This window comes from Mya arenaria, chromosome 17 (assembly GCF_026914265.1).
Source record: "Mya arenaria isolate MELC-2E11 chromosome 17, ASM2691426v1".
Taxonomy (NCBI): Eukaryota; Metazoa; Mollusca; class Bivalvia; order Myida; family Myidae; genus Mya; species Mya arenaria.
Window position 1 is genome coordinate 38599828 of NC_069138.1, and position 25563 is coordinate 38625390.

At 35.5% G+C, this 25563-nt stretch overlaps 2 protein-coding genes across 2 annotated transcripts; one reads left to right on the top strand and one right to left on the bottom strand.

Annotated features, from left to right (window-relative positions):
• The first annotated feature begins 4037 nt into the window (after positions 1-4037).
• Positions 4038-10728, top strand: LOC128224488 (heat shock 70 kDa protein 12A-like). Its single transcript, XM_052934334.1, has 5 exons — positions 4038-4118; positions 6867-7178; positions 7536-7763; positions 8035-8194; positions 8420-10728. The coding sequence occupies exons 2-5, from the start codon at positions 6876-6878 to the stop codon at positions 9463-9465; spliced, it is 1737 nt and encodes a 578-aa protein (XP_052790294.1). The 5' UTR covers positions 4038-4118; positions 6867-6875; the 3' UTR covers positions 9466-10728.
• A 3105-nt stretch (positions 10729-13833) lies between these two features.
• On the bottom strand, positions 13834-24955 carry LOC128223464 (heat shock 70 kDa protein 12A-like). Its single transcript, XM_052932744.1, has 5 exons — positions 24617-24955; positions 23504-23722; positions 23010-23145; positions 14825-14915; positions 13834-14719 (listed from the first exon to the last, which is right to left on the bottom strand). Exons 1-5 carry the CDS (start codon positions 24953-24955, stop codon positions 13834-13836), a joined length of 1671 nt encoding a protein of 556 aa, XP_052788704.1.
• Positions 24956-25563: the final 608 nt, after the last annotated feature.

Genomic DNA, 25563 nt, shown 5'->3' on the forward strand with positions numbered 1-25563 from the left:
GACAAAGACAATCATGTAATAGTTTTTATTGTACTTAAAGGGAAGTTCAAAGACGAAATGTAATTTTTATGTTATGAAAGATTATTGGTAGTTTTTTTTATATTTTTAACCGGAAATAAACATTTGCTAAAAAGAATATGACACTCCTCATCAAAGTATTTTGATCGCCAAAGTCTCGCTTTATATAATAATAACATATTTTTTAATTTGTTAAATAAAATTGTGCATTATATAACGACTCGTGGCAGATCCTATATATACTATATAGCATAGATTTGAAAAAAAAAGATGTCTTCATCTTTATGATCTCTATCGTAATTACTACCTTTCTTGTGATTAAGATCTTTTTTCAATTCAATAACTAGTGAGCTATATTCAGAAAATAAAAACGAAATAGGTAATATGGTGTCGCCAGTATATCGTCATTTTTAAATCTGTGAAAATACTGCTCCCGTCAAATATAAGTTTTAATGAAAATGGTGTCTTAAATGGTGTCTAGCAAAATACTACTACATTTAAGGTGCTTAGGTCATTACGGTAGCCTATTTTGCTTGTCGTCAAATCGTACTCGTAAGTCATTGTCAGCCATAACGGTTGGTTGACTGACGTTAACTGCGGATCAAAAGTCATTTTTCATCATCATCATCATCATCATCATCATCATCATCATCATCATCATCATCATCATCATCATCATCATCATATTCATCATCATATTCATCATATTCATCATATTCATCATATTCATCATCATGATCTTTCATCGTTCATCGCTCATATCGTTCATCACCACCATCACCATCACCATCATCATCATCATCATCATCATCATCATCATCATCATCATCATCATCACCATCATCATCATCATCATCGTCATCATCATCATCATCATTATCATCATTATGCTGTTCAATAAATCGTTTACATATAAATCAACACCTAACTTGGCGAATTCATCCAGCCAGATATGAGCTCTCGGTTTAAATACATAATGCGCATATATTATTTTGATAGTATTTCACAGATTGTTTTTAAAAAAAATACATGTTTGTTTTATCCCTTCATCCACACGATTTGAACTGTTTTATTTTCGTTTGAACCTAGAAACCTTTGGTTTTTATTTGACTATAAAGAAATGAATAAAAACAAACATATTCCATTAAATATAATATAAAGGGTATTTAAACGATAGAGACGCTCACTTCAGTGTGTCAAACTTGACAGCTGTTTTTTTTTAATTCTGCTTATGTAATTGATTTACTTATTAAACAAATCTGTGAATATTGGTGCGTTTTGAAAATAAGTAAAAACTAAGTGAAAGAAAATAAGATACGCCTCTTCGCGTTTAGGGCGAAACGTTTTTCGCTGTGAATGCCGCGCGTTGTATACAACCTTTGATTGGTTCAAAAGCTAAATTAAAAGTAATCTTTTTCCAATAATAATATTAAAGTCTCCCTTCACTGTCGCTTATGACATATAAAGACGAAATGTAACTTATAGTTGTCGTCTTCATAAATATTCCTTTCATATCTATTTTAATAATGAGTTACCCTGAGTTCAGATAGAAAAGATGCACTCTTACTCCCAATTACGATTTACCACAATTAATACAATTGTTTTAATATAACAAAAAGGATAAATAAATGTCGAAAACGATGGTTCTTATAGAGGATATCAAGTTTAATTTGAAAGAAAGGTGTAAAAAGCACGGTATTTCAACATTGTACGATGATAATAGATTACAGTATATCTTTGAGCAATCACCAATCATTTAATATTATTGCGTTTTCAGCTATTAAATACACGTTTCAAACTTGCTATCAGCTAATAATATTTTCCATAAATGCATTATTTAGTAAGTAGTTAAAGGTTTATCACTCAGAAAGGTATGTTTGTTATACATTTGGATGTAATTATTTTGAATACGAGTGTCACTTTAACGGTACCAGTCTCTCAAGTGAGCTAACGTAAGCGGACTGTTTTGTTATCCATGCTGCATCAGAGCGGATACAAAGCAAGCATGTAACCGTGTCGCAAATGCGCCCCTCAAATAACTTTATTGAACGAAAAGCTGTTGACCTCCACAATCGTTGTTTGCTTTAATTTCCTTTAACGTCTTTTTCCATTCACCATGTCGGGTAATGCAATATAACTTATTAAAGGGAAAGACGTCAAACGTACGCATCTAAAATTACCATAGTGTTAATACATATTGATGAGGTCGTTACCATAGCATAGCATGCACACTGTTTAACAGTCGGAGTGCGTCTCATCTTGTAAAACCTATTAAAAAGAGGAATGGTTGAAATATTTTTTTCGGTATTATAGTTAAAATACTGCGCTCGGGTGTGCGTATGAAAAAAACAGCAGCCGTTAACGGCACGTGAATATGCAGAATAAAACCAGTGTTCTACCGTTAACGCTTGGGCTCACCTGGTTCACACAACTTCTTACCCGACCAAAACGGATATGTTATGCTATAATCCATATTTCGGTACCTACATTTTCAATTTGGGCAATGGCAAAAACATCCCGTAGGTGGCAAAGTGGATACAATTATTTTTATTATGTAATTGTTTTCATCATGACAAACCTGTTTTCATAAGTAAATTCAATGACATTCTTTTGGCAATTTGGGCATTTTTAAAGTGTTATATGTTTGCTCCACAAACACTATTTGCCTGTATGTTCATATTAAAAACACTCTGAGTGTTTTAAAATGATTATTGATTCAATGTTTAATATGGATAAACAGTCAAATAGAATTGTTCTGAAGACATTTCGTAATAAACTGTTTCAGATAAATAATCGTTCGGTACAACGCAGTAAAACTATACTTTCTCTTTCATTTCCATATCAAGCGCTATATGGAGCCCCAGTTCGTTTATCTAATCATTCAACATGTTTATTGACCACGATTTTACTGATAACATTTGTAAATCTTCGACAATTGTTTGGGGAAATCAATGTAATGTCATATTTCGTTTTATTCATTCACAAGCAAACAGATAAATTCAATTAACTGTCGATTTCAGAAAACGGAAATTTTATTTTGATTCACAGCAAATAACAGGCACATTAACAATTTTATCCATTAGTTTTACAATGACCCTGTTTATCGACACAATACATGGACGACGAGCAACAAAAAACGGTCACAATGAACCATATAAATAAAGGTTGCGATTACCTCCGGGGAACGGTCAGGGAAACATCACTTCACTGGGGGTAAGCAGGTCTACGGCCCCAATCTTGAGGATCTGTCCCAACATTTAACAACGATATACAGTTATTTCATGGTTATTTGGGTAACAGTAAAAACTATTGTCCCGAGGAGGAGGAGTTACATCTTTTTGCAACAGTTCAGAATATTACCCCAGACAGCAGACACTGAGGGACAACAGTTTTGATTGTTACCCAAATAACCAGAAAAAAACTGTTCTATTACTTGATCAAAAGTGTGTCTAAAAAAAAATGAAATTGCAATGACGTCATAGCGCGAGAGGTAAACATGTCATACTGCTGACCGGGAAATAGTTCAATCATTGACAAATTAATAGCTTTCATGTATAACAGCAACAATAACAGATTTGAGTTTTCAAATAACGATTACAATTACAATTTTAAATGCATAAGCCAAACTCCATCGCTACTGGCGACAAAGCACACAGTAAAAGAAGTGTATGGGGGTATCAAATAAATCAATATATAGTGAGGAAATTCTTGGCGGGGACATTAAAAAAACATATATCAAACATATGAGGATTTAACTTAATAATGAATCAAAATATTTAATAAACAGTTAACGATGTGAATCACTTGTGAATCCTAAATATTTATAAATATTCTAATAGCTATTTTCATTTTCCAAACTTTATTTGGTTAAGTCATTAATAAGTAAAAAAAATTTGACTGATAACGCGTTTTTCAAAATTGTTATAAATTATGTTACTGTTACTTTAATACATCACGCATTGGACACATGCTCATTTTTTGAAAACGAAAGAGGACTGTATATACAGTTAATGTTATCAGACCGATGACAGCTTGTGCGTGCAATACAAGCACACTGAATCGAGAACGCATCGATTAAACAAGGAGTCTGTTTGATCCAGGTAGGCGTTTTATGTAACTCATATATCTTTTACATAAAATATGTTTGGTAACAATATATTTATCGTATGATTTAACTATGATGTAAATGTTAATAGAACATTTTTCAAGATGGGATGAAAATGGCTGACTGCAACACTTTGAACTGTCTTAAGCAATAAGCAAAGTTTGGGTTCAGGTGATCATCGAGTTTATATATATGAAAGCGTATATCGTATATTCTGATATGATGTAATCATGTACTATTGTTTATGCCAACTTGACGAGGTTGACGAGGTTGTTAAAGAATCGTATTATTATTACCACAGGTTAACATAAAACAAGTCGACCATAGTGCATCACCTTATCATCACTTTATGCGACGTGCGCTTCCATATGCGATTTGTCGAACCGGCTCAAAATTAAACTTACATTATAGTCTTATATCAGTAACACACAATGCTACGTGACTAGACATAAACAAAACTAAGCGGACTTACTACCATAGCAGAGGACCCGGAACAAAACAATGTTATATTGTTTACGCTCATATAAAACAGAACATGCCCAACGGATTGAGCCCTGACATTTTTCAGCATCAGTTGCGGCCCTTTTTCATACATATACATTCTGCATAATGCAACGGCAATACCTAAGAATCGGAACCTTAGACGCAGGGGTCAAGGCCAGCGGGTGCCTCACTATTAATTGGGTCACAGAATATTAAGGTGCAATCCCTGTCGTTGCTTGACACTTGTCTCACCGAACATTAGCTTACGTATGTAATTATTACTTAAATTATTAACGCACAGTTGTATCGTTTAAAGACCCTTTTTACATAACATTTGGGGTACAAACCCAGTTTTAGCATGAACCTACTGTATTTTTACAAGTTTAGACGAACCGCATTATTCTCAACCAACTCAAGTCAGCACGTTTATTATCTCCCTTAATTTTAATTAAACTTTTATCGTCGTCCTCAAGGATAACAGATACATGTAATAAGTTGTATAACGTTTGGTTGAATCAGTTTTGTCATTGTTAGACAAACACAATTTGTATCATAATGTTCTCATTGGCATCCGGTAGCTAACTCATGCTTAACCATGCTTTACCATTGTCTCTTTTTAAGGTTAAGCTGAACGCACTATACTGCACAGATTAAACAATTCTGTTAAATAAAAATGTGCTAATTTGTCTGCAAGATGTGTCAATTCCTTGACTTGTTTTGCACGAACGATATATATATAACTATGCCATACATATCTCAGTAACAACCGATGTATGTCAGTTACTATTTTTCCATTTGATTGAATGTGCCTGGGCGGCGGGTTAGTTAAGGCTACATTCGTCCGGGGCTCCGACACGTCATTCTTGTTCAATATTCAGTAACAGTGTCAAGTGTTTCAAAAAAGAAGATAATGATAGTGGGGGTAATATGGCGTTGATTACAGTTATCTTTATTCTCAACAACATTTCACGTTCAATGGCATCACCTTCGAATCCTATAACTTGGACGCAAAATACATCGATTTGAAGGAAGCTGATGACGCACTGATATATATTTATAAAGATTTTGACAATCAATTCTGACTATGTTTTGGTATATGTCAATTGCATCTGTATCACCTGTTAAAGGATACATCTTATTATAATATGTCTTGTTTGTGTGTTATCTTAGATATATTGACCTTGAACAGATAAACGAGGGTGGTATATGATGATATAATAGTACAATGTGTTTACTTGTCTGTATCGCACTGGTTGTGCGGTTTGCATTAACAAATAGTTTGTTTGGTAATAGATAATTAGATAAATAAATATTACTTCCTTGTCATGCATAATTCAGCAAGCAGCCGTATATGTATATAATATGAATGAGCTGCTCGTCGTTGTGGAAATTTGAACACCTCGGCCATTTTCCATCGAAAACAACCTGGGATGTATACGATCATGTTTTAACTACGCTGCAAGTAGATCGTATAAGCATATCAATCTCGCAGTTAAGCCTAAATACTTAAATTTTAAAATTCTTAATGATTTATGCATTTCTCCACTTGTAACTTATTTGAACTTAGATATGAATATTACACGTTAAACACTACAATTAATAAATATTAGTAATATGAATTTAACGAATGAGTTTTTCTAAAGCACTGGCTCGTCGTTTGGCGGTGATTGCCGAGGTTTTCCGATTGACTTTAGCACCGACGTGGGTTCTAGTAGTTAAGGTCTAAATTGTGGTCATAGAAGGACTTAAACAAGTTCCATGCTCCTAAGAGAATCAATGAAAGAGCTTTACTGATAAACATTAATCTAAAAGAATTTAATAATTATAATTATTCATATCGATTCTGGGGACGATTTTTTCTCGATTCAAACAATATCGGTAAACCTCATTGTTGTAAAATATGCTTGACTCGGGATGGGATGCAATTGTCTCCCACCCCTGATAAGTAGATCCAAAGAACTGGCCATGCTGGAAATCCATATCATGCCCACGGGCAAAAATAAAATAAATACCCGTATGTAAAAAAGACCATTAAAATGCATTTTTACTATATTTTGTCTAACTGATATGGGAGAAAAGGCATCTACCATGGCCTCTCGTGTAAACCATTTCCGGAAAAACACAATACGCTCAGGTAGGGATGAATCTTTCATGAGATACCATGGAAGATACTTATAATATTATGGGAGATAATTACAGTCTGTTGATGCCACCACTAACATGTATTAAATATACCTAAATGAATGATATTTTACATCAGGAAATCAACATGCAGGAGCAAGAAAGGGCGCAGCAGAAAATAGTCGTTGCATTTGACTTTGGCACAACATACAGTGGGTATGCATTTTCACACAGCAATAACCCATTCAAAGTGGGTACTTTTTTGTGGAAGTCAGGTCAAGAAAGTCTTGTATCACAGAAAACCCCAACATCCATTTTACTGAACCCGGAGGTCAGTTTCCATTCTTTTGGGTTTGAAGCCGAAGACAAATTTGCTAATTTATCAAAAGCTGAAGAACATGAAGATTGGAGACTTTTCAGACAGTTTAAAATGCTGCTTTTAAGCGAGGGTGTAAGTATATTTTTATTGTTTAATTTTAAACATTTTAATATGAGCTTAAATAGTCATTTTATCAAATATCTATTATTATAGTTCTATATAAGTTTAGTTCATACTTATTTCCGTGATCTCGATTGTGACGAAAGCTGACAGCTTATGGAATCACGTATTTCGATATTGAAGTATACGACAGATTATGATCATATTGTATGCGGTTTGCCTATGTTATTTTGTACTTTCTTTACCCTCGTTTAATATATGTAAGTCTTTGACATTGTTTCCTTCAAACAGGGTCATCGTAAGTTATTTGGATACTGGGTTTGTTCCTGTAGTTTTCATTGCATTGCTTATGTTCTTTCATTACTATAGCAACTAAAGAGGTCTACTACAATAGCTGATGTTTCCAAGAAGAAGGAACATGAAATGCCGGCTATTGAGATATTCGCAATGTCGATACAGTACCTGAAAGACCATTTCCTTGAACAAATAAAGAGCCAGGGTTTGGACGAGACCAGTTTTATTGTGCAGTATGTCCTTACTGTGCCGGCAATCTGGGGTGATAAAGCTAAAGCCTTTATGAGGGAAGCTGCAATGAAGGTTTGGAAGGCCGTTTTAAATATTCATATTGAATTAATTCATGTATAGTATATAAAGATATAACAATACATCATAAAACTTAAACATTATTGTGAGTTTAGTATGCATCGCTCAAATCTGGTCGTTGTGATGCTAAACTCGACGCATATAAACAAAATGTTTTCTCCTCGTCTAATTTCAAGAAAACAACAACAACTATAAATGACTTGTACTGTCGTCGACAGTGTCGATGCCGACGTTTATCATATGTCAAATTTATTAACAATTACAGGCTGGGATCGATTCAGATAGTTTGACCCTTGCATTAGAACCAGAAGTGGCTTCGATCTGGTGTAAGTCTCGTGAGTCTGGCAGTCAATACGCACACAGTCAAGAAGCAAAGATATCGCTCTCTTGTGAAGGCACGCGTTACATGGTCGTTGATCTTGGAGGTAACACACAAACTAATTTAGACAGTTGATCTCTTTAAATATGTATATGAAAACATTACAGAAACAAACCTGTACAGTTGTCGAAAGTTTAAAAATAAACCCCACTTAATGGCATAGGGTCAACGCCAAAGACATTTAACACAAAAAAGCAGAATCATGAAGATTTTTTTTTCAGTTTCAATCATGCCCTTTACTAAATATATCCTGATATTCTTGTGTCTATAGGTGGTACTGCAGACATATGTATCCATGAAATCAATAAAGACGGTCTGAAGCAAATAGGAAAGGCCAGCGGTGGGCCGTGGGGAGGAACGAACGTTGATAGAAGACTTCTAAAGTTCTTCAAACGTCTTGTTGGAACGCAAGCTCTGGAGGCTTTAAAAGATGAAGGGATGAATGATTACTTTGATCTCCTTAGATGTTTTGAGGCAAGCAAAAGAGAATTCGATGGAGAAGCAAACAAGAAAATGTCGTTCAAGGTGCCAGGGTTGCTCCAGGAGTTATGCGAAAGGTTTAATGGGAAGACCTTAAGCGACAGGGTGCAAGAGTTATTTAATGCTGACAAGGTTGAATTTAAACGCGACAAAATGAGAATCCATTCCAGTGAAGTAGCAAAATGGTTCGATGCTCCGATTTCAAGTCTTGTCAAGCATATACGAGGAATTTTTGAGGACAGACAAATTGGAATTATACACACGATTGTGTTGGTTGGAGGGTTTAGTGAAAGTCCGTTCGTTCAAAACAAAATAAGGAGAGCATTTTCAAACCGACGCGTGATCGTCCCTTATGAGGCTAGTCTAGCTGTTCTAAAGGGGGCCGTGATTTTTGGACACAATCCAGATGCAGTAACATCCAGAGTTCTGAAGTACACATATGGCATATCTGTTGATCTCCCGTTTGATGAAGAAAAACACAGCGAAGAATCGAAGTTCTTTAAACGTACTTTCAATGCTTGGAGAGCGAAGGATTGTTTCAAACCTTTTGTTAGGGTCAACGATGAGGTCAAGTACGCTGATAGAATTTTGCACAAATTTGCCCAGAGAGATTGCTTGTCCTCTTGTGTTCGGATTTATCGATCCACGGAACACTCACCAGTCTATGTGACCGATCCGGGATGTGAATATATTGGAAAGGTTGAAATTGAACATTCAATCGACTACGTCACAATTGAAGTGACGTTAATGTTTGGTACCACGGAACTCATGGTGAAAGCACGATTAAAGGAATCGGGTCGCGAAAGGATTGCAGTCCTACAGTGTCTGGAACAATGAAATAACAAAAGATGCACACATCATGTTTACGGACGCAGTCATACAGTGCCTGGAGCTATTAATTAACAGAAATACACATATCATGTTCAAGTCTGTTTTGTCAACATAGTGTGTAAGCCCTCGTTTGTTTATAGTACTCCCATGCGGGGAGTATGTTTGAAAGATAAATGCATATGGAACCAGACTTAACTGTGCAAGGGCAATTACCCCAATATTTACTTTCAACGATAATTCGATAGTTGTTTAGTGTAGTTGTCTTGTATCACGATAACGTTTTGTCTCTTGTTTGGTGTTTGTTTGGATTTTGGAATCTTTAACCAAAATTTTGGCACTTTAATTTATGAACATACACAGCTGTGTCTAAATCGCTGAAATAATATTTTGAAAGATATCAATGTTAAACTCTATAGCTTATTATGGTACGTAAGTTATTAACATGTTTTGTTGAGCCATTGATGGAATGTTTATGATCCTTGGCAATGGACATTTCTGCTAGTTAGATGCTCTGAAATAAACGCAGTTATCCGTGCTAGATGTAATTAAGACGTATTAATGTATAAGCGTAAATAACGAATACATATCAATGCGTTGGAAATTTGGTTAAATTATATTTATATACCTTACGAACGGAAGGCATGAAAACTAACATTCAGCAAGCCTCGTAACTGGCTTATGCGCGTCCCCTTGGGTCGAATTTTCCTATATGGACCGGAAACACATGTTACATATTATTACTACTGTAAAACTGCGCATCAGTTGTAACATGTCGTTGTTTTAATCCATAAAATACGCAATTGGTGTTATTTTTACAGCTAATTTTGTTTAATATTGGACTGATCGAATTTAATTTGCATGTTTTGCTCTGTGAAAAGGGCTACGGTAAGGGCATTTCGGTCAGGGAAAACCCTTGAAATACATGATTTGTATATGGAATTATTATAATACATAACATGCCTCAATTTTGTTTATTTGGTACATCATGATTATTATTTTTTTGATTCGCAATGCAATTTAACAATTGCTCATGTACTTTTACCGAAGAACATGGTGCCGTAGACATGTTCATTTGACGTTTTAAACTGTTTAAAGTGACGTTCTTTAATGGGTAACGTATCGTCCCGTATAGTTCGGGGAAAGGTGCGTGTATTGAAAAAGTGTATGTTATAATTGTTAAAAAAAAATAAACTGAAATAAAATGCATTGAATGAATAACATAACATGCATGTTTGTACATAAGTGACTTTCCGAGGCCATAAATTATGATTCATTATTATCCGCTTATCTACGTTTAGGTTGAAACGCAATTAAGCATTGTAATAAAGCATGGTAATTAGAACCTATTCGCTTTGATTCCAATGCGCAAACTGTCGTATTTTAAAGATAGTTAATTTCACTGTTTTCTCGCAAAAACATATGATGAGTTATTGCTTTGAGCTCTTTATTGATGATATTAAGAATCATTGACATGCGATATTTGTCAAAACCGTATGTAGCTCGAAACGTTATTTCCTTTTTAATTATCCACAACATCCTTTCTGCATAACTTTGTTTACATACGCAGTGTGTACGTTGATCAGGTTATAAGTTAATCACATGTACAGTATTTTCAAATTTGCTTTCAATCTAGATCTAGAAAGTGTCCTTGATGTAACTATGCCATGTTAATTAACGTTACTAAAACGATTAGTTGAATGCTCATTTTTCCCTTATACTACAATGAAAACTACAGGAATAGGCACAGTAGTCAAACACTTAGATACAAACCTTGTTAAGAGGACAGACAGACAGACAGACAGACAGACAGACAGTTTATTTCGACTTGTACAATGTACATCATCAACCACACATATATTTATAATTGTCAATGCCAACGTGTATGCATAGTAACAAACAATGTAATACACACGAGTATATATACAAAAGAATAACAAAAAGGTACAATAAATTGGTTAATTATTGTAATGTTATGATATATCTAAATCAGAAGATGAACAATTTTTACCATATTTAGTTCTAACATTTAGAAAAGAAGATCTTACTTTAACAGAGTCTTCAACAAACATACATAGTTTAATAAGCTCAGTTCTATTATTTGATTGCAGCTATTGTAAATATTTAAATACAGACGGTCTTGTATAATAACATTTTTTAATATATAGCTTTCTCATACCATTAAAAGACGGACACACACGAAATGAAATTCATCTTCAATACCGTTGGAATTACAACAGACAATATCTTTCATTGCGTACAATATTATTTCTGGCGTATCTACCGGTTTGGATAAGAAGTGGGTGCACAGATAGTCGTAGTATACAAAAGAAAAATCGTAAACTTTTGGGCAGTATCTCCAGATAACTTTTATATATATTCAAGACTAGTTTAAATATATATATATATATATATATATATATATATATATATATATATATATATATATATATATATATATATATATATATATATATATATATATATTTAAACTTCATATATATATATATATATATATATATATATATATATATATATATATATATCTAACTCTGTGCTGTTTTCTAAAGTACCATACCAATCTTGTTTAACTGCATCGTATATTCTACATCTGAAGACTGTCATAAATGTATTAACATTAATATTGTTGATATCATCATAAGAGGCGCATTGTAAGTCCGAACCATACATTGAGTACAAACACAACAGAACATACACACATCAAAATAGCTTTCTTTATAAATGATGGAATTACCGCCTTTGGACAATCAGTGTATCACACGCGCACTAGAATATGCGTTTACTTTGGGTTTAAACTCGTCTGTATGCAAATTACCCCACACTTGTCCGAGCATTTATTATTAATTCCAAAATAAAATATTAATATAAAAAACACAATAAAAATTACAGGGAAAAGCGCAGTAGTAGAATGTTGAATTAAAATACCATAATTAGAGGCACAAGGTAAGGACCAAAACGACACTAAACATGAGACAAAAACGTATAAACATACTGCAAATGCATCGAAAAAGCTTTATCAACAAAAGATGTTTGTTAGACATTACGCCCCCCCCCCCGATCGCCATGTTGTCCGGAATATTTGGACAATTGAATGAAATATGCATTGACCGAATTGACAGCTGATTTGTCATTGACATTTTATGCCTTTGAAGCAGTTTTAATATTAAGACCATTCAAAGTGTGAAGATAGAAGGTACAGTCTTTAATTATTTTAACCCCCATCAATAGGGGTCACATACTGGTCAGGCAAAACTATTATGTCAAGTTTGACGACCAGAGGTCCAGGAATTGTCGAGTTTGGGTTCAAGGTCACTGTGACGTTGACCGATGATCCCTAAAATCAATTTTGGTTATCTACTGGTCGGACCCAGCCTCCAAGCCAAGTTTGAGGGTTGCAGGCATTGTCGAGCTATCACTCGGGCAACTTTTTAGCATTCATGGTCAGTGAGAACTTGACCTTTGATCCGATGACCCCTAAAATCAACAGGGGTCATCTATTGGTCATGCACAGCCTCCATGTGAAGGTTGATGACCATATGTCTAGGCATTGGTGAGTTATCACTCGGACGAGCTTTGACAACCTTTTACAATTAAAATATTTTCTGCACCGTTCCATAACTCATATCCATTTTCATACTTAGATCCCTTAAAGTTACTCGTCGATCTCTTTCAAATATTTTCTTAAGTTGTTGATGATGACGTCATGTATTGATTTTGACTGTATTTAAGCAAAACTTTATGTCAAAGTATGTCTCCGATGTTTGAGCTGCGGCGCTGATGAGGTACTGTACTGAATATATATATATATACATATATACAAATGATACTACTGTTTCAAATAAACACTCGTCCATTAGTTGAATATAATAAAATCACATTTACAACGTCATTTTGCAACGAAAAGTTTGTTTCACCCCACAAACGGTTTCCAGCAATTACTTTTAGAAACTTAAGAGACATTCGTTTTACCGCTGCCGTCATTGTTAACGTTATTTAAAGCTTCTGTTTAATTGGTCGGTTGATCTGAAAACCAATGCAAACTGTACATGTGTGGATGCTTTTCAGGGTGTGTGTGTGGGGGGGGGGGGGGGGAGGATGAGACCAACCGTTTATTTCTTCACCGTAGAACGTCATATAATGCGCCACGATCATTCAATGCATAAAATAATTGAAATGCTGAGCTCTTTGCAAACAGAAGTAATATGGGGCAGATAAAATATGATGACCGAAATGTCTTTAAGTTAATTCTAAACTATGGTTATAAGCAAAATCAAAATGAACGCACATATGTGCGATATATAACCCGGGTCACATAACAAGTACATGTAATGTGTTTCAGCAATTTCAGCAATATGATTAAGGTTTTCCACGGCCCGTTTCCTTTAGTTTCCCTTTTTGTAAACAATCCAACACAGCAATCGACTCTCGACCCAATTCCTTAAGTCTCGCTTTCACCATGAGTTCAGTCTGTCCAAACATAAACGTTATTTGAATGGTGACATAATCGATTGTGTGGTTAAGTTCAATCGTCCCTAAAAGCTCGCAGCCTGGGTCGGTTACATAGACGGGATGCATTTCAGTTGATCTGAAGATACGAACAGTAGTGGCAAGTGTTCCCCTTTGAGCAAACTTGTAAACTAATTCTTTATCGTACCTCACCTCGTCGTCGACAGCCGCAAACACTTTGAAACAATCTCGAGCTCGCCAGTCGTTGTATTGTAACTTGAAGAATTTAGACTCTTCTGTATGAATTGTACTGTCGAATGGCTTATCAATGCATACCCCATACGTGTATCGAAGCACCCTAGATTTAACAGCGAAGGGAAAATGTCCGAACGCCACTGCCCCTTTTAAAACAGCGAGGCCAGCCTCATTTGGGACAATACAACACCTTCCTTGTATTTCCTTCTGAACTCGATTTTGCACGTATTTGCTCTCAGAAAACCCCCCAACCAATACAATTGTGCTAACGTTTCTCACCGTTGGACCTAATAATAACATCTTAATGTGGTTGATCAAACTCGTTACTGGGCCTTCAAACCACTGGCATACAAGTGTTGCACTCACAAGCAGTTTGTCCTGTTGAACCTTTATCTCACTTTGGTATCCAAGCTTTTCAATGCGATCTTGCAGAGTTTGACCGCACGTTTTCTCACATGAATCTCGGAGAAAGCTTGAAAATCTTATTACACATTTTGCATCCGACTCCCAGTTGAAACTTCTTTTCTTTACTTCAAAATTTCTTAAAAGATCAAAGTAATCCTCCATTTGTTTTTTTCTTAATTCTGTGAGAGCTCATTCCCCAAATATTTTTCTTATAAAGGCAATGTAGTTTTCATCCACGTACATTCCACCCCAGGGTCCACCACTGGATTTGTGTATTTCCTTCAAAGAGCCCCCTTCTAAGCGTTCATGGATCGATATATCTGCTGTGCCTCCTGAAAGACAATTTATCTTCTACAAACATGCTTAAGTTAGCGATAACAACGACTTAAATAATTTTAAGTGGTATAGACATGAGAAACATCATTTTAAAGGTTAGTTATTTACAAACTGAAGTATGATTTTAAAAATGCGTTATTGTTTTACTGAGGTATGGCCCTTTTTTAATTCACATGTTCTGCCGAAATAGTTCAAATCAAAACCTCTGATTGAAAGGAAATAGATAATATAAGACAACACATTTTGTTTATTTTTTATCCAGTTGATACACACAAATATCAGAGCAAAATATTTCATAATTAAACGTGCAGCAATTTTAAACAATACTGAACATTTTGAAGAATAATCATGCAATACAGTACAGGTCACAGAACATTTATTTTCAAAGATTCACCGATTGACTGTTGCATTTTCAGGAAGTTTACATTTATCATAAATGGGACGATAACAGGCAAACAAAACATTAGGTTGCCATGGGAGTAAGAAAATAAATAAAAGTAAAGTAAAATAACTGGGTTTTTTGTAAAAATACAATTCAGTAAATATCCTGCATTGATTTTTCCATGACTTTCAAAATGCATCATTAAGCAATTCATAATATTGTTAATAAAATATGAAATTGTCATAATATGAAGGATTAATCACACATATAGTTTTATACAAGTGATGACAAAATGAAGATAACGAAAGAACAGAAACATTGTATTATCTGCAGACAACATGCTCCCAAAGTAACATGTTGAAACTACCAAGATGTTAAGGCAACATTGACAGTTTCCAAGAAAACTACATACAGGTTATAATGGTAAATTACTTATAATTCAACTTGATATGGTGGTTACAATCATTACTACACAATTATATACACTGTTGATCCTTTGAAACAGAATAAAGAACGACAATTAAATGTTCAAATTTCTGTTTCAGTTGTCTTTTTTATTATTAATATGTATATTGGAATCAAAATGAGGCTATCAGTAATCACCTATATATGTGATAGTTTACACATTAACACAAATGTACACATGTAAATTAGCTTTTTCTAAACGGTTAGTCCAGGGGACCTAGTTTTTGACCCCAGATGGCACACAATATAGGCAAAATATAATTTTAATGAAAATAATAGCATTGACTGTTGTACTGATAGTGACAGTGGTGTGTGTGCAAGTTCGGAAGTACGTGCTCGTGTGTGTTGTATGTGTTTGTATGTGTGTATATGTATGTTAACTTACTAAATGTTATGAAAATTGGAGAAATATTTTCTAAATATCCAGCAGAAAAAAACAGCAACATTTTGCTTAAATTCTATTATACTTTAATGTTGTACTTGTTAGGCTCTTCGTCGGAACCCTACGGCTTGATGTATTATGAGAAGCCGTTATGAGCCTAAATATATAACAGAAAAAAGTGTTGATTTTAATACACATGTACAAATATAATCAACTTAATGTATTCAGTATACTTAGCAACATACGTATGCAAATGTAAACATACAACGTTAAAAATATATTCCAATGGGGAAATAAGAAGTTAGATTTTATATTACCTTGAATATCACAAACCGGGGTTTATACCTTAATATCATGACTGGCATCATCTGAACCAGATAAAATGGTTATCATAAATGTCCCATATATACAGAAAGAAGTATTTCAGTCTACTGAGACTAGTGCTAGTGTTAGTGAACAAGTTAGACGTATTTCAGTCTACTGAGACTAGTGCTAGTGTTAGTGAACAAGTTAGACGTATTTCAGTCTACTGAGACTAGTGCTAGTGTTAGTGAACAAGTTAGACGTATTTCTGTCTACTGAGACTAGTGCTAGTGTTAGTGAACAAGTTAGACGTATTTCTGTCTACTGAGACTAGTGCTAGTGTTAGTGAACAAGTTAGACGTATTTCAGTCTACTGAGACTAGTGCTAGTGTTAGTGAACAAGTTTGACATATTTCAGTCTACTGAGACTAGTGCTAGTGTTGTGAACAAGTTAGACGTATTTCAGTCTACTGAGACTAGTGCTAGTGTTAGTGTTAGTGAACAAGTTAGACGTATTTCAGTCTACTGAGACTAGTGCAAGTGTTAATGTTCAAGTTAGACATATTTCAGTCTACTGAGACTAGTGCTAGTGTTAGTGAACAATTTAGACGTATTTCAGTCTACTGAGACTAGTGTTAGTGTTAGTGAACAAGTTAGACGTATTTCAGTCTACTGAGACTAGTGCTAGTGTTAGTGAACAAGTTAGACGTATTTCTGTCTACTGAGACTAGTGCTAGTGTTGTGAACAAGTTAGACGTATTTCAGTCTACTGAGACTAGTGCTAGTGTTAGTGAACAAGTTAGACGTATTTCTGTCTACTGAGACTAGTGCTAGTGTAAGTGAACAAGTTAGACGTATTTCAGTCTACTGAGACTAGTGCTAGTGTTAGTGAACAAGTTAGACGTATTTCTGTCTACTGAGACTAGTGCTAGTATTAGTTAACAAGTTAGACGTATTTCAGTCTACTGAGACTAGTGCTAGTGTTAGTGAACAAGTTAGACGTATTTCAGTCTACTGAGACTAGTGCTAGTGTTGTGAACAAGTTAGACGTATTTCAGTCTACTGAGACTAGTGCTAGTGTTAGTGAACAAGTTAGACGTATTTCTGTCTACTGAGACTAGTGCTAGTGTTAGTGAACAAGTTAGACGTATTTCTGTCTACTGAGACTAGTGCTAGTGTTAGTGAACAAGTTAGACGTATTTCTGTCTACTGAGACTAGTGCTAGTGTTAGTGTTAGTGAACAAGTTAGACGTATTTCAGTCTACTGAGACTAGTGCTAGTGTTAGTGAACAAGTTAGACGTATTTCAGTCTACTGAGACTAGTGCTAGTGTTGTGAACAAGTTAGACGTATTTCAGTCTACTGAGACTAGTGCTAGTGTTAGTGAACAAGTTAGACGTATTTCTGTCTACTGAGACTAGTGCTAGTGTAAGTGAACAAGTTAGACGTATTTCAGTCTACTGAGACTAGTGCTAGTGTTGTGAACAAGTTAGACGTATTTCAGTCTACTGAGACTAGTGCTAGTGTTAGTGAACAAGTTAGACGTATTTCTGTCTACTGAGACTAGTGCTAGTGTTAGTGAACAAGTTAGACGTATTTCTTTCTACTGAGACTAGTGCTAGTGTTAGTGTTAGTGAACAAGTTAGACGTATTTCAGTCTACTGAGACTAGTGCTAGTGTTAGTGAACAAGTTAGACGTATTTCTGTCTACTGAGACTAGTGCTAGTGTTAGTGAACAAGTTAGACGTATTTCAGTCTACTGAGACTAGTGCTAGTGTTAGTGAACAAGTTAGACGTATTTCAGTCTACTGAGACTAGTGCTAGTGTTAGTGAACAAGTTAGACGTATTTCAGTCTACTGAGACTAGTGCTAGTGTTAGTGAACAAGTTAGACGTATTTCTGTCTACTGAGACTAGTGCTAGTGTAAGTGAACAAGTTAGACGTATTTCTGTCTACTGAGACTAGTGTTAGTGTTAGTGAACAAGTTAGACGTATTTCAGTCTACTGAGACTAGTGCTAGTGTTGGGAACAAGTTAGACGTATTTCAGTCTACTGAGACTAGTGCTAGTGTTAGTGAACAAGTTAGACGTATTTCTGTCTACTGAGACTAGTGCTAGTGTTAGTGAACAAGTTAGACGTATTTCTGTCTACTGAGACTAGTGCTAGTGTTAGTGTTAGTGAACAAGTTAGACGTATTTCAGTCTACTGAGACTAGTGCTAGTGTTAGTGAACAAGTTAGACGTATTTCTGTCTACTGAGACTAGTGCTAGTGTTAGTGAACAAGTTAGACGTATTTCTGTCTACTGAGACTAGTGCTAGTGTTAGTGAACAAGTTAGACGTATTTCTGTCTACTGAGACTAGTGCTAGTGTTAGTGAACAAGTTAGACGTATTTCTGTCTACTGAGACTAGTGCTAGTGTTAGTGAACAAGTTAGACGTATTTCTGTCTACTGAGACTAGTGCTAGTATTAGTTAACAAGTTAGACGTATTTCAGTCTACTGAGACTAGTGCTAGTGTTAGTGAACAAGTTAGACGTATTTCAGTCTACTGAGACTAGTGCTAGTGTTGTGAACAAGTTAGACGTATTTCAGTCTACTGAGACTAGTGCTAGTGTTAGTGAACAAGTTAGACGTATTTCTGTCTACTGAGACTAGTGCTAGTGTTAGTGAACAAGTTAGACGTATTTCTGTCTACTGAGACTAGTGCTAGTGTTAGTGAACAAGTTAGACGTATTTCTGTCTACTGAGACTAGTGCTAGTGTTAGTGAACAAGTTAGACGTATTTCTGTCTACTGAGACTAGTGCTAGTATTAGTTAACAAGTTAGACGTATTTCAGTCTACTGAGACTAGTGCTAGTGTTAGTGAACAAGTTTGACATATTTCAGTCTACTGGGACTAGTGCTAGTGTTAGTGAACAAGTTAGACGTATTTCTGTCTACTGAGACTAGTGCTAGTGTTAGTGAACAAGTTAGACGTATTTCTGTCTACTGAGACTAGTGCTAGTGTTAGTGAACAAGTTTGACATATTTCAGTCTACTGAGACTAGTGCTAGTGTTAGTGAACAAGTTAGACGTATTTCTGTCTACTGGGACTAGTGCTAGTGTTAGTGTTAGTGAACTAGTTAGACGTATTTCAGTCTACTGAGACTAGTGCAAGTGTTAATGTTCAAGTTAGACATATTTCAGTCTACTGAGACTAGTGCTAGTGTTAGTGAACAATTTAGACGTATTTCAGTCTACTGAGACTAGTGCTAGTATTAGTTAACAAGTTAGACGTATTTCTGTCTACTGAGACTAGTGCTAAAGCTACTCTACATGATAGACGTATTTCAGTCTACTGAGACTAGTGCTAGTATTAGTGAACAAGTTAGACGTATTTCTGTCTACTGGGACTAGTGCTAGTGTTAGTGAACAAGTTAGACGTATTTCAGTCTACTGAGACTAGTGCTAGTATTAGTGAACAAGTTAGACGTATTTCTGTCTACTGAGACTAGTGCTAGTGTTAGTGAACAAGTTAGACGTATTTCTGTCTACTGAGACTAGTGCTAGTATTAGTGAACAAGTAAGACGTATTTCAGTCTACTGAGACTAGTGCTAGTGTTAGTGAACAAGTTAGACGTATTTCTGTCTACTGAGACTAGTGCTAGTGTTAGTGAACAAGTTAGACGTATTTTAGTCTACTGAGACTAGTGCTAGTGTTAGTGAACAAGTTAGACGTATTTCAGTCTACTGGGACTAGTGCTAGTGTTAGTGAACAAGTTAGACGTATTTCAGTCTACTGAGACTAGTGCTAGTGTTAGTGAACAAGTTAGACGTATTTCTGTCTACTGGGACTAGTGCTAGTGTTAGTGTTAGTGAACAAATTAGACGTATTTCAGTCTACTGAGACTAGTGCAAGTGTTAATGTTCAAGTTAGACGTATTTCAGTCTACTGAGACTAGTGCTAGTGTTAGTGAACAATTTAGACGTATTTCAGTCTACTGAGACTAGTGCTAGTATTAGTTAACAAGTTAGACGTATTTCTGTCTACTGAGACTAGTGCTAAAGTTACTGTACATGATAGACGTATTTCAGTCTACTGAGACTAGTGCTAGTATTAGTGAACAAGTTAGACGTATTTTAGTCTACTGAGACTAGTGCTAGTATTAGTGAACAAGTTAGACGTATTTTAGTCTACTGAGACTAGTGCTAGTATTAGTGAACAAGTTAGACGTATTTCAGTCTACTGAGACTAGTGCTAGTATTAGTGAACAAGTTAGACGTATTTCAGTCTACTGAGACTAGTGCTAGTATTAGTTAACAAGTTAGACGTATTTCTGTCTACTGAGACTAGTGCTAAAGCTACTCTACATGATAGACGTATTTCAGTCTACTGAGACTAGTGCTAGTATTAGTGAACAAGTTAGACGTATTTCTGTCTACTGAGACTAGTGCTAGTATTAGTGAACAAGTAAGACGTATTTCAGTCTACTGAGACTAGTGCTAGTATTAGTTAACAAGTTAGACGTATTTCTGTCTACTGAGACTAGTGCTAGTGTTACTGTACATGATAGACGTATTTCAGTCTACTGAGACTAGTGCTAGTATTAGTTAACAAGTTAGACGTATTTCTGTCTACTGAGACTAGTGCTAGTGTTACTGTACATGATAGACGTATTTCAGTCTACTGAGACTAGTGCTAGTATTAGTGAACAAGTTAGACGTATTTCAGTCTACTGAGACTAGTGCTAGTGTTACTGTACATGATAGACGTATTTCTGTCTACTGAGACTAGTGCTAGTGTTACTGTACATGATAGACGTATTTCTGTCTACTGACACTAGTGCTAGTGTTACTGTACATGATAGACGTATTTCAGTCTACTGAGACTAGTGCTAGTGTTACTGTACATGATAGACGTATTTCAGTCTACTGAGACTAGTGCTAGTGTTACTGTACATGATAGACGTATTTCAGTCTACTGAGACTAGTGCTAGTGTTACTGTACATGATAGACGTATTTCAGTCTACTGAGACTAGTGCTAGTGTTACTGTACATGATAGACGTATTTCTGTCTACTGAGACTAGTGCTAGTGTTACTGTACATGATAGACGTATTTCAGTCTACTGGGACTAGTGCTAGTATTAGTGAACAAGTTAGACGTATTTCTGTCTACTGAGACTAGTGCTAGCGTTACTGTACATGATAGACGTATTTCAGTCTACTGAGACTAGTGCTAGTGTTAATGTTCACCTTATCAAGTCCGTAAATGAACAGGCAAGTCCTTTTTCAGCGCAACTGATATATCGCCTATTTCTCTGAGAAGTACATGCTATATTCACAAGCGGGTCAAGGTCCCCCCGCCCCATAAAAATAACCGTTAACTTTTAATGCCAATATCGGAGAAAAAAAGTAATAACATACGCTCAAAATGCTTCATGTCGGTCTAGAAATTGTTAAAATATTCTTCAGGGAGTACCCCAAAACAACTCACTGCCAACATCTTAAACCATTTCAATTTTGGTTCTGAGGAAGGGTCGAATGTCAAAAAAGGTTGTGGCCCTAAGTTACGTCCCCTCTTGGCTGTATCAATGTGTTTATTAGTGGGAGATCATCAGCAATTTTAGTCTTATGAGATTAGTGCAGTCCCATAAACATTTGGTTTCTAAGACTCTTAAATAGGGATGATTCCTTGTGTTTTTTTGTTTGATCTGATTTGGCAGTTCTAAATTTCACTTGCTAATTCAAATGAAATTATTTTGTTCGTAATAGACTATCTGATAATTATAAAACATTTCCACTAATTTCATTAAGGGCAATTCTTAATAAATAACAATCTCAACGTAATAAAACATTGTTTTGCAAAAGCATGTTTACTTTGGCAAAAATGCTTCCTATTTTATTTTATGGTTCCATGCATTATGATTCACCATATTGATTAAAGTGCAGTCCAAAAAATATTTGCGGAAAAATAGATTACAGAATCAAGTGCATGGTTTCACTATATTGATAAATGATTGAACTACAAAATCATTGATGCATGTGTGTTCCCTTCCGATTTCTACATGTAAATCGACATGTTTAATGCTCTGTTGTATTTTGTGCAAAACAATCGCCGAAAAAACTACAAGATATAGCACAAAAATTATAAACAGCGATGTTATCTTTGTAACGTCATTGACAAGTCTTAAAATGTCCGTAAACGGATGTATAAAATGTCGATCAAATCGTCTAAAATGGCCGGGACGAACGGCAGATTACAAAAATGCTTGTTTTACTGTGCTCGTTTTATTTTATTCCACAGAATTAAATAGAACCCGGACCACAGTGGAAAGGGACATATCCACCATTATTTTGATACTCTTTTCGGCAGTAAGATTAAATGTTTGTGGCAAAAGGCAAAAAAATATTCAGAGTAGAAAAGCGTAAAATACAGCTTAACGTTGTAATTGTTACTTAATGACGCTTTTTAACGCTCGCCGCGTACAATGATTCGAACTTGTCAGTAATCATATATTTCTTCCCAATCACTCCGCTATCATTAACCTAAAACAAATGTGTATAAAATTTAAAATTACCCCCAAGGTCGACAATCATGTATCGGGTTCCGGGGCCTGCCAGGGCAATGATTGAATCGAGACTGTCGGTCTGACACCAGATGGAGGCAACTTCCGGCTCTAGGGCCAACTGTAAACGTTCGCTTGCGATTCCAGCCTGATTGAAAAGTGCTCCACAAAATTAGTTGTTAGTATAGTTAAATGTCAACGCTATTATGCGTTTAGTCGACGAAATGATAATCACAGTTAACACATTTAAACGTCATTATGTTCAGGGGGGTATACAGGACTTTGCGTAAGAGGAGTTCAAACGTCTGGGGCGCAACTTTGAACGCGCGTCCATGCACCAGGACCGACAAAGGAGGGGAGGGGGTGGCTATTTTTATTTTATGGAAATTTCTCCAACATTTTATTCTAATGAAAGGAATTTAAGAAATAACGCTTATTGATTCAAATGATTCTGTAAGCAAACGTTCATTGTTTGCGATGTTTAGAAAAAATGATTGCTGTCCTACCTCCTTCGCTGCTTCCCTCATAAACTGCTTTGCGGCATCGTCCCATATCGCTGGCACTGTTATCACATATTTGAAGTTCTTTTCATCAATGTCGTTATTTTGCAAGTTTAGTTCACGGGCTACTTCATTTTTTAGGTATCGTATTGCCATGGCGAATATTCTCATCGCTGGTGCGGAGTTCCCGTTGACATCTTGGATAGTTGATTCAGATGACAAAGTCTGAATTAAAATATTAACTTCATCTTTATGATAGCAGGCAAAGAATACTAGCTATATCGTAATACAAACATTCAGTAAATCTCTATTAAAATAAGGACCGTCCTGTGCAACCATTAAATTTTGTTTATGTTTTAGGACTCCAGCCGATATATCTCACTGAATCAATGAAGTGTTGCATTTTTTAGCTTGATATAATAGGGTTATTAGTGCTGCACTGTAATATGTACTGGTTTATTCACTAAACGACACATACTGTCATAATATAAGTTATCTAAATAATGCACTATTTTGTTTTATAACGTCATTTTAACATCGCGAAATGTTATATCTTTGATGTGACTTCAGCAGTGTTCAAAACCGCCGTTTTATTAACTCTGGACTGGGATACAGAGTACCGTATTACGCGATATGTTTTGCGTGTGGATATATGATAACATATGAAACATATTATGCATTGTATTGTGATCAGAGATCTTTGAACATTACGGTTTTAATATAAGGATGCAATTGGACATCTGCCGTTATTCCACAAGCCCACACTTTTTACAAGGGGAGGCCGACGTTGGAAATATGCCAACTCTGTACGTTGACAGTAAAGATAAGTGAATCACTGTCAACGCCCACTAAGAATCCGTCAGTGGCATTCAGTGATCAAGAGTCATCAAGGCATGTTCTCGAGGAACCAGTAAATAAATAATAACACAATTAACGTTTGCTGTGTAGTAACAAATGCATGTTACCAGTGTAATTAGGTTGGAAGTCCGTGCAGAAATTACGTCCGTAGTTACAATACAGTAACTGATTGTTTGATTGGTTTTCATTGATTTATCCTTAGATACATTTAAAATTTAAATGCTTTGAATAAGTGTAGCATTCACGTGCAACCCTACATACCTTTTCATTGTGTAAAATCATCTTAAATCTTCGGAACAATGCCCACGTGTTGTGTTCGCCATCCACGGCAAGCGAAGCATACTTTCTTTCTGCGTCATAACCAAACGCATCGAATTCTCCCTTTGGATTAAGCAGGATGCTTGTCGGAGTTTTTGTAGACATAAGTCCCGCAATCCCTGCCATCCAACGTTTGGTTTGTATTTGGAGTGGATCTACACAAAATGAGAAAGCATATCCACTGTAAGTTGTTCCGAAATCGATTGCTACAACAACCTCAAAATAGTCATTTTTCACTGCCATTTCAGAACTGGCCACATCAGATCCGTCGCTAACTTCCATTTCTTTATTTTAGCAATTGAAATCCTTGGTTGTATTTCGTGTTATCAGTTATCCTGTGGAAATGTGGAATGACGTATTAGCAGTGTTATCTTTCGATGCTCATGAATTATAGATAAGCGAAGTGCTAAACAAAGAAATAGGTCATATTTTGAACCGAGATGCATCTGCATAATTCGTAACTTTAGACAAAGTGTTCTGTTCAAATGTTTTGCTGAGAACAAGTTGAGAATAAAAGACTGTGAGAAGGTAAGACTTCGTATTGTTTTCAAAAATGACTTTTTGTTTCTTTGTTTAAGAGCTTAAAACATGGCAAAGCCGGCAGCTACGTAAAACTTGGCCGAGTGTCACATCCGAGACGTACGCGACGGACTTTATGAGCATGAGGGACAATTTTCAAGCAACAACCTGGCTTCGCCATGATATAACCTCTTAAATACATATTTTGTTTATTATTTCTAAGTTACTTATATATAATTTTTAAAATTTAACTTTCTCTCAAAGTAATAGTAGTCTTTGAGAGTACAGCAAGACGTAAAAAGGCAAACAATGTTGTCCTGCCAATTCGTTTTCCCATAAATTCCATACTTAGTAAATTTAAACACGTTTAC